The 11,181-nt window shown below is 36.6% G+C and overlaps 1 protein-coding gene across 8 annotated transcripts in view; it reads left to right on the top strand.

Annotated features, from left to right (window-relative positions):
• Positions 1-7,267: 7,267 nt before the first annotated feature.
• Positions 7,268-11,181, top strand: part of LOC121329840 (RNA-binding protein Nova-1) — an 80,420-nt gene continuing 76,506 nt past the window's right edge. Inside the window, exons 1-3 of one of the 8 annotated variants that reach the window (XM_041275735.1) lie at positions 7,268-7,829; positions 9,356-9,499; positions 9,646-9,702. In XM_041275735.1, coding sequence (XP_041131669.1) covers positions 7,694-7,829; positions 9,356-9,499; positions 9,646-9,702 — 337 coding nt within the window. In that variant the 5' untranslated portion in view covers positions 7,268-7,693. Of the gene's footprint in view, positions 7,830-8,255; positions 9,018-9,355; positions 9,500-9,645; positions 9,703-11,181 lie in introns of those variants that run through there. The other 7 variants (XM_041275738.1, XM_041275732.1, XM_041275736.1 and 4 more) reach the window with 7 other exon arrangements.

Below are 11,181 nucleotides of genomic sequence, written 5' to 3'. Positions count from 1 at the left end.
TTGTTGGATGTTTGTTGCGCTGTTTTGGGCGATTGAGCTGACTCATGACATCCAGTTCACCAACTATATTTATTAACGTGGAGGGCAGACACATATTGTATTTGGACATAGCTGGGATCAAAAAAAAAAAAAAAAAAAAAAAGGATGGGAATTAATTCATTTACATTTAAGCAGCTCACTTGCACTTCGTGTTAAACTTTAGCATAGTTTTTACAGCAAGGGTATTCTCAAACAGCTGCTTTAATACTACAACAAGACCATAACACAGTTCATGGTAAGTGGTTTTATACAGAAATGTAAACCCACAAGAGCTATACAACATGACAGACCAGACACAGCAAAACACAATAATAAAGAAAGGTCGCCCACATTATCATTAAGGTGAACTACACCACTGCTAACCATAAAATCACCCTTCAGTCACTACCATCTGCTGTCTTGGAATCCACAGTAACAGCTGACCTGCTCCCTTGCAATATTTCTAGTTAAGGATAAACATGCTTGTTAACATTTACACGTGAAATGTGGGTTTCCATGCGAAATTGGGCTTGGATTTTCCAGTGTTTCGCCATTTACACGAGTAATTGAGATTTACCCTATCCCTCTCTTTTGCCGTTTTTTTGGCCACAAACCTGATTTACCCGAGTAATTCTCCCAAACATGCAAGCGCATTGCCGTTTCACATGTAAATTGACCTGCATGGAAGCCCCATGATTCTTGGCCTGGACGAGCAAAGTAAATAGGAAAAAAAATGGCACAGTGATAATAAAAACAGTCATGGTTTTATTATTAACATCAACTTAATAAATGTTCTTTTATCATCTGTAATTGTAATCTGTTTTACTGCGGTATCTCACTCGGGTTGACATTTTTCAGTGATTTGTAATTACAGGAAGTCCTTCAGAATTATACTATATTTGCTAGAACAGCAAATAAAGCACGGCTGAGAGATGACACCAATTAATGGATGCTTTTATGGTTAAAAAAAGGAAACAATTTTCACCTGTCCAAAAAATTGCTTCAGGAACAATGTGACAGCAATGAAATTAATTTAATGACTGTGTCTGAGAATTAAGTACAGGTGAACTTGGCAGAAACCAGAGGTCATAAATTACTTTTTTTTCCTCAGATATCAACTGATCTTCAGAGTTTTGTTCATAGCTGAACATTTCTTAAGACCTGTACATAATATCAGGTTGGACATGTGTTTGTCCTAATCACAGTCTTTACAGGATGTGGCACAGACTCCACAATGTACTGGAAGGATTATTTTGCCCAAGTGATACACATTAGATTTGTGTAAGCAATGGACTTGTTTTTTTTGACCAGTTAAAACAAACACAAAAATAAATCTTAATGCGTAGTTGTCTGTTTAAAGTAGATACAAGCATATGATGAATTATCTTTGTCTCTCTGAGATACAATATTTTTGTATATCCGATGGACCCCTGGGACCAATTGAATCAGATATGGCAGGCTCTACTCTAGTAGGAAGCTGATTAGAATGTTCTCCGATAAATGGGGCGGCCAAACCCTGTTCACTACCTGAACTTTTATTTTACCAGCAGTGCTTCATGTTCCTCCAAAAAAATAAAATAAAATAAATAAATAAATAAATAAATAATAATTTTACAACAAATTAATAGTAAAGACATTATGTGGTTGAGGCATGCAACACAATTACAATTGGTTAAATCCATGTTGTAAATGTTCAATGAGATGTTAGATTCCTCATCAAAAAAAACAAATATAGTTATTGCTATAGTATATCTGTGTGTGTCTGTGTGTGTGTGTGTGAAATTAGTTATTGATTTTATTCATCCTATGTAAGATAATTTTGTCTGAAACTACGCAATTAACTTCAAAGTCAAGTTAATTAATGCTTATTGACTACATTGCAAAATTGGTTAAAAAAGGAAAAGGAACCGCTAGTAATGTTTACGCAAATGACTGTGATGCAAAATTTCATTCCAATGGATCCCAGATTTAATTTGGTAATTTCTTAGAGCTGTCTTATAATTGACTAGATTTCACGTTGCAATGCTGCCACATATATTTTGTAATGATGTTGTTACATGTTTAGTGTTTTATTTTAGTGTTTTATTTCTGTTCTGAGCCAAGTAAAAACAATATCTAAGCTAGCCAGGTTTGTCACAGATTGAAATCTAGAGCTTATTTATTGTTAATAACTACTTTCCTAACAAGATAAGAGTCTTTATGGCCTTTGCATTGGTTGTAAATCACTAAATACATTGTGCATTACCCAATCCTTTAGTTTTCAATAAACCAGCATCAATAGTGCATATGTTTATAGTTAATTTTGAGAAGAGACCATAACGTTGAAAAAGGTAGTGTTGGCCAACATAGAAGGAACTTTGTTTGATTAGCCATTGCATTTTCATGCAATTTTAAACACATTTGTTAAAGCTATGGTTCTAAACCCAGTAGGCACCAACAGTAAAACAATAATGAAAGACACAGTGTGCCAGAAATATAATGAACCTTGGTTGTAAATCTCCCTCACGACCTGTGAGAGCACTAAGCAGCGAATGTAGAGCTCTTTGGACGGGCTGGCCTGACAGTTCTTTCCCAGGGTCAGGAAGTCGGTCAGTCTGAAAGAAGGCGAGACTCTGTTGGAAGAATGTATTGACCCGGAAGGGAAACGACGTAGCAGCTGCAGATTGCACTTGGTTACCAAGGGGTCATGCGTGACGGCATATAAGGGGCCAGAGAATCGCAATCTACTCCTTCGCTTGGTTCGCACTTGAACTTGAAGGACTGTGAGAAACACAGTAACCACTGTTTAAAGAGAGAATATTTGTGAGTGTTTTGTTTGTGCTTGTTAGTAATTGTCTTTGTTTGTAAACCACTAGCTGGCTAACACGTATCCGGAGCTATCGCCTTGGGCCAGCAATAAGCCGGAACAGCACTACACCACAGTCACAAATAACCTGTTATCACCCACCACGAGCACTACTGCATGCACCCAGGACTGGTGACTGTGATTAGTATTATTGTGGGGTGGATAAAGTGTTTATTGTTTGGGCTGCAATCCGTTGTTATTATTAGCTCCGCGCATTGGTGTTGCTTGGGCTTATTCTTTTGGTCACCAGACCCGGATTAAAAATATAAATAAACACCCTTTTCCCAAACTGGATTACAATTGCCTGCCTGTGATTATTATTCCTGCACTGCAACACCTCTGCACCTGTTCACAATCAGTACCCACTTTGCCACACATATTGAGAATGTTCTTTTACCAATGAACTGTAAAGTGTGTGTATAAAAGCTGGCTGGTGAATTTTAACCATTGACATTTACTCAAATCATTATACAGAATAAATTATTTAGTGCCGTCAAAAAAGTAGATTTTTAAACATAATGTGCTCCATAGAAAAACTTAATTCTTTTAAGGTGAATAGAAAATTATAATGGTACAAAATTTAAATATTATTATTGTGTCGCTCTTGAAAGTTTATACAAATGCACTGTAAATAACTTCACCCATTCAAAGTTACTGGCATGAAACATGGACTTCCTATTATTTGCAAAAGTCAGATAAACCAAGTTAATTTAAAAGCTCAGGGTATTTCTATGTTTTAAGAAATGATTTAGTAAATGTTCTGACAGCTCAGGCTTTTTCTGGCTTAATGATGGATCTAAATTGGTTCTGGAAGATGAAAGAAATTCTTTAGTAACGCTTGAGTTGTCAAGAGATTGCTATGAGCAGTTTTGACACAGTCAAGATTTGAATTACCAGTTTGGTACTAAAAGGGGGGAAGAGCATAAGAAGATAAGAGATTTGCGCAAATGCTATCTTGCTGAATAAAAACCTCTTAAATTGCAACAGTTGTGCAAATACAGGAGCAGCCACAGTGAGAAAATCAAGCATTAATGGATCTGATCAGTTGAATGTACTGAGTTGTTGGTAAAAGACGTGCATTAGTAGAAGCAAATATTACATTATACAGTTCCTTTCTGTGAAAGCCTGTCTAAAGAACATGGAAAAGTTTTAAATAAAGAGGGTTGGCAGTTGCCAGTCAGAGCACGTTACCTCTGTGGTTTCTGTCCTCTGTCGATGAAATAAGATGAGGTTAAAACCACCAAGTCAAATAAGCCTATAGTGTTTAAGACACTCACTTGCAGCGTGACAGGATGTCGGGTCAGCTTGTTTCACTTCCAAAATGGGTAACGTTGTGATTAGAAAAAACTGAAAATAATGTTTTTTGTATAACCATTAAAGTATAATGCCACTGAATTTAACCCTTTGGACCAAACTTTTTTTTTTTTTTAACTCCTAATACCTATTGTTTTTCTCATTGAAGAAGCAAAAGATAAAGCTGTCATCTATGATTTTCATCTGGCCATGGTCTAATATATTACATAACCTTTGCGTGAGGTTATTCATAACTGCTGAAATGGAATAAAGCAAAAACAATTTCAACAACAAAAAGGATCCCTACCAGGATTGGCATTACTCCCTGCATACATCTACAATGATTTCATCAGACCTGACAGAGACAGCATACATTATCCTGTAAAAACAAGGATCATTATCATAACTTACAGTAGGGGCAAATGGCAGAGAACAGGGGAGGCCAACTGCAATGTCGTGTCGATTGAATGGGACATTATCAAAGAAAATCATCCCATAGCAGTGGGTTTGTAGGTACCTACTAGCCTCTCAACAGGTAGAGTAGGTCAGTATTGAGCGCTTTAATGGACATCGGATATAGTAGCCGCTAAAGGGTACTAACCAAACCATGTTGAAATAATACTAACAGTTAGTTTAATAGTAACACAGTTAGGTTTAGGGGTATAGATTAGGGTTAGAGGTAGAGATTAGGTTAAGGGGTAGAGGGTAGATTTAGGGGTATATGAGGCTAGCAGGTACCTACTGGCCCATTCCTATAGGATAATTTTGCTTGACGTTCCATTGAATCGACTGATTCTAATCAGATCAGCTGAAGTTAATATATATGAATGAGTCACAAACAAAATTAAAAGAAACTAGTGATATCCACAAAAGACAAAAACATTTGAATACATGGTTGTGTAAATATCCAAAGGAAACAGATAAATAAATTAAATACAAACTGCTTACTTACACCATCCCAGAATTAAAGATTGTCAGAGATATTGTGATTCAGCCTTTAGTGATCAGTTGAACAACATGTCAACCGCTTTCAAATTTAAAAAAAATTGAAACTCTTTTTTTGTTGGACAGTACAATGTTTTTATAAGAAACTATTTGCTTTAACTGTAATCCACAGGTAGTTTGTGTTAGAAAAACGATAACATTTGTAAAATGTTGATGAAATGTTCCAAGCAAATGTATTATATAAACAGATTGGGTGGTCCAAGGGTGTAGTTTCAAAAAGTTTATAAGCTAAAGGTAAAATTCCAGCCAGTAGGTTGATAATGCATCAGTGTTACCGGCAAACAATTTTGGTTACATAGTTTTTCTATTTTAAAACTAGAGGTACATGGGGTCCCCAATTGGCTCACCTGGTAAAAGCACAGCCGCGTGGTGTGCAGGATGAGTCATTCAGCACAGGTGAGAGTCTTGGCTGTGCAAAATCACCGGGCTTCACTGGGGATTCCGAAGGGAGCGTTACATTGGCTCTGGTGATCCTGGGGGCTCGCCGTGCCACAGAAAACCCTGCTGGCCAGGCAGCCAGTGAGCTCACAGCAGACACCTGCAGGGCTGGGTTTTGTCCTCGCTGACATCTGCTCTCGGGTTCCAGGGTGTAAAAGAGGAAGCTGGCTTGTTCGTGGGATCAGATGATGCACACTTAACCTCCGGATCTCCTGAGCTGTGTTGGGAACTACTGCAGTGAAGAGAAAAAATTATTGGACATTCCAAATTGGGAAGACAATCGGGCGTAAAATAATTGGGCATACTAAATAAAAAAAAGTTTCTCAGTGTTACTTTATCAGGATGCTTTTAATATACAGTAAGAAAATACACATGAACTGCATCACTTAAGATAACGGTTGGATTGATAAATGCAATATATCAAATCACTAAGTGTTAACTGATTTAAAGTCTGGTTTGATGAATAGAATATTATTTTGTGTATACTGTGTGCTAGTTGCCAAGCATCTTACAATATCACCAGCTAATAGGTTTTATTGCTGTAAATTATAATTGATTTATTGAAATTATTTATTTTGGTCATCTGTAGATTCATCTAAAATGTTTTAGTGAACACCCATCTTTATTCCATAAATAACCCTATGAAATAACTTTTAATAGAGGCTTTGTGGGGTTTTTTCAAAGACAGATTGTTAAACATACTTTATCGTACATTTCAGAGGTTCTTTAGCTAACCTTCTATGGGTGTTGTTAGCAAATCTGAGCAAACAATTAAATAGCAAGATAATGTGTCATTATTCAATGAAGAGCATGCTTAATTATGCAGCAGTGTACTTTCTGATTACAGAATATGCAAGTCAGTCCTAACAGCAGCTGCACAATGAATACCATCTTACAATACACAGTACTTAACTTATTTGAGCAAATAACATTACTGTATGCAGTATGTAATCACAGTATCATTGGAGCACAATAACCAACTGCTGTACAGAGATAATGAAGAGACGTTTTATTTAGTAGGAAGATGAAGAGTTCTGCTCACATATTCAAAGCTTTAAATTCACATCAGTACTGTTGAGAAGCTGGTTCGTTATTTAAAAATCATTTGGCATGATAATTATTATTATATATATATATATATATATATATATATATATATATATATATATATATATATATATATATATATATATCACATAATTTATATATGAAATGATTTCATTAGCACTTGTATGTTAAGATTTTTTTAAAAAAGGACGTTATAAATTACAGTATTACAGTATACTGTTCTGGACTATGCCAACCATTGGTTTGTCATGGTCTTATTGGTACTGAAAAAAAAAGACAAAAAACAAGCACGTAAGAAAACAAACATATTAATTTGGAAAGAATCGATAAACAACCAGATTGCAAAACTGAATGAATACATTACAGCATTGTCCAAAAAGTTAAGGTGAATGTATTGTTAAATAATTGACAATAAATGCTGCAAAACAAATGCAAACAGTACAGACAACTTTGAGCATGGGTTACCATGACGTAATTCCCAAATATTGTTTAAGGTTTCTGCCTCTGATATCATCGATTCGTCAAAAGCAGAGCCTCCAATCTCACCTATTTTCTCTGTATTGGCTGCCTCGCATATCATTCACAAATCTTGCCCTCCCACAAATTTGGTTGCCGTCCTTCTGTTTTCATTGACAGCGTGCAAGGTGGGTTGAGCCGTGTTGCTTGGATGGGTGACCTTTGACTTCCACGGAGTGGGAGAGCTCCGGCAGCCCCAGGAATTGTGCAGAATAATGAGAGAAAGGGAGCAGAGGCAGCACCAGCACTACCGAAAGCGCACAGAGCAGCTCCAGCCTTAGAAAGCAACACAGCCACGCTTCAGGACCCATTTCACACGCTCAACATTCACATTTTCCCACTTCTCTGCCTCCCCCTCTTCTTGTTTTCTCCCCCCACCATCTCTAACACATTCAGCTTTCCCCAGCACCATCCACCTACATTTCGGATTAAGAGCTGCACCTCCATTATTATTTTGATATTTAAATCGTTCAAAATCGAGCTAACTATTTTTTAATAAAGCTTGCAAACATGATGGCGGCAGCTCCCATCCAGCAGAACGGAAACCACACCGGGGTGCCCATAGACCTGGACCCGCCGGATTCCAGAAAGCGGCCGCTGGAAGCACCGCCTGAAGCAGGCAGCACCAAGAGAACAAACACGGGCGGTGGGTATATTTATCACTGCGTTTTTCACAGGGCTTTTGCTGTTAAACGCATTTAAAAAATACATAAAATAAAGAAAAAAATGGCGACCATTTTTGTTTGTTTATATAGTTGTAATAAAGAGAAGCAATCTCCAGTTTATAGTGTTAAGATTAGCCTTAACTATGATTAGAAAGTGACAGAGTTGCAAAACGAAAGAAACGAATCCCTGTTAAGCGTTGCCTGCAGTGTATCATTTGTCAAACTTCGTATAACCACACTAATATTTAAAATGTGAAAACTGTTGTTGTTGTCCTACAACCATCACGACTCGATTTAAAGTTCGTTTTGTAAAAACCGACAAGTTACAAAAATTGTTTTCTGTGATGATGCTCGGCATAACAGCGTGCATATTTAAATATGCCATATTGTGTTGACCTGTACTGTGCAGCCTCACACTGCTGGTACTGGCATTTCCAGGATGCTGGTGCCTTGGATGGTTTGGCGAGGCAACCTGCTAAGTTGGTCAACTGTTTTATACAAACCTCAACAGGGTACATTAAAAAATAAATAAATAATGGAAATCCATTTTTTCACTGTGTTGTGTTTAGTTTATTTGGTTGCAAACTGTAACTTGTGTACAACTGTTTGTACTGCATTTCGTACCTGGCGACACCACCTGCATACGTTCTACAGCATGCTGCTCAATAATCAAATTCGCGATCAAAAGCTTAATTTGGAAAATACTACTTAAGGGTTCTATAGTTATAATGAATTTAGAAGAGATCAATCGCCTAAATCTTCAATGAAAGCTATACTGCAGGATTATTTTGATGTCGGATTTTAACACTTAACAATAGCGATTAGGGGTCACGAATTGCAGTTTTAAAGAAAATAAACAGCTTAATAGCTTTGTGTGCTGATGGTTATTTACACTACCTGGGCGTTCACGTGTATTTGGTAATTTAAGTTCTTGTTCGCAAGCCATTTCCTCTAATGATCACCTTCAGACAGGGCACTGGTTTTAACATTGTTCATTTGTTGCATTTTACAGCAGTTGTCGGTCGGAATAAGGCGTTGTTGGTATCGGTGGAGCAACATAGTATCAATTAGAAATTCATGACAAATCACTGGGACCACAGTTGTCATCTGCTTCTAATTTAGACCGACGAAAATGCTCCATGCAAAGGAAACTGGAATGCAGTATCTAAGTAAACATAAAGCTTATTTTTTTTTTTTTTTATTATTTTATATATTTTTTGTATTTCATTGAGATTTGCTGCTTGGTCTATTCTACCATGATAGCACATCCTCACGCATTTTGGGCGTACAGGTTTTTCTGTTGCACAACGTTTTAAAATGTTATTGTAATTATGCGTTTTATATTTATACAAATACATCTATTGGAATTTTTGGTTACCGTTAATTAATGAAATGTTTTACAAATAGCTCTTATGGTTTCACATGTTGATTTATCACTTTTAAATTATATATATATATATATATAAAATGCTTTTTTTTTTTTTTTTTTTTTTACTGTTTTTTGCAGAAGACGGTCAGTTTTTCTTAAAAGTCCTAATACCTAGTTATGCTGCTGGATCTATAATTGGGAAAGGAGGACAGACTATTGTTCAGTTACAGAAAGAGACCGGGGCCACCATCAAACTATCTAAATCCAAAGATTTTTACCCAGGTAGGTGGATTTTCTAAATGTTTACATGAATGATAATGTTTTGGAAAATACATTATACAACACTTTGCATGACTTGTGCCTGACCTGAAATCAGTTTGATACATATTGTTCCATTGTAATTCTTTTTACATATGTTTTTCATACAGTGTTTGTTAGAGGCTCGCTGGTTGCAGATACAGGATTAGAGAATAAATACACAGAAGGTACTGTTAGTATAAGAATCTACATATGTGTTCTGTTTGTGTAATTCTGAGTTTGACAGGTACACTTAGAAACAACAGAGATGGTACAAGGAAAAAGGAATGGCTGATTGTCATGGCAATCAGACTGGATTCTTTGCAGAAGAGAATGTAGCTATTATTGTCTGCCATTATATGCCTTTCCAGTTTTACATTATCATGCAGGTCTTCCACACATGCAGCATTCTCTGCAAATTTTGATACTTTTCTAATGTCTTGTTTTTAGTAACTGAAATGTTTGTGTATTCATAGCCTAAAACCTGCAAACCTAGTTTTGATTACTGTAGTCTTACAGTATCACCGTGGAATAAAAATCTAAACTTTGTACTGCTGCCAAAATAAGTCAGTTTTATCGAGAAGACATTTAGCCGGGCAGTGTTTTATCTGTTATTTGGAAATGCTTTACAAAGGCTGTATTTGTAATGTAGAAAGGTAACGTCAAAACCATGCATTTGCTGTGACAGCAACTTGCTGGCTATGCTGTGTGTGCCGTCTCTTGTTTCATATCGATGTGATTTGCTTTGGGTTGAGGGGGTTACGACAGATAAATCAGAAGCTTGATGACAACGGGGTTGTTAGTTTCTTTGTAGTGAAGTAGAGCTGTTTATGAGGCTGTTCATTGACTTGAACTGGTTCCATGAAATAGCCTGGACAGCTGCTGTGACAGAAAACATTTGGAACATTTCATTTTCATGTCCACTCTGCGTTGGGGGTGGGGAGGATGTCATAATTGTGGAGGAAAGGGCAGCCATTCTGTTAAACAGCTTCAAAGGATGTTGCCTTGTAGTTACTGTAGATGTGGCTTGTATGTTGTGGCTTGTGCTTCTGGAAAGTTTGATTAACTTATAATTGCAAGTAAGCAGTGCTGTTGTGTGTTTTGAAATAGATAGCTCTAACAGCAGATTTTAATATCCGTCCTTAAGTTTTTGCAATAGTGTAGAAGGATAATAAACACAGTGTTTATGAAGTGTGTGAAATTAAATGCCCTTCATTTAGTTTACAATTCTTATCCACGTTTTGAGACCAATATCTTTCTCATACCTGCATATTGCAGCGTGTTTTTAATAAATTGTACTTACAAATTAAAAGTAATCTCAATTTGTAACGCTGCTTATTGATTTACAGTTTTGTCATTTAATTACAACTTTAAGAGATCAACAGAATGGTTCTGTTTTCAAGGTATACATCCATTGAACAGAACTGGTTTTCAATAGGCAATAGATCTTGCCTACCAAGGATATGCCATGGCAAATTAGAAGCATGCACAGTGTGTTTATGACATCTGTCTGGCACAAGAGAATCCGTGAAGTATAAAGCCTTGCAGATTATGGGGCATTTTATTTAAGGATTTGAATGTGAAAGTAATTTTGTGGTCTTGGGTGAAGATTGGGTGAAGTCTCTTGATCACTTGGACAGATGATCCGCTTGTGTGTCCTCTCTTGG

The sequence above is a fragment of the Polyodon spathula genome, chromosome 17 (genome assembly GCF_017654505.1).
Source record: "Polyodon spathula isolate WHYD16114869_AA chromosome 17, ASM1765450v1, whole genome shotgun sequence".
NCBI lineage: Eukaryota > Metazoa > Chordata > Actinopteri > Acipenseriformes > Polyodontidae > Polyodon > Polyodon spathula.
The sequence above is the reverse complement of the archived record's forward strand: the minus strand, read 5'-3'. Positions and strand labels throughout refer to the sequence as shown.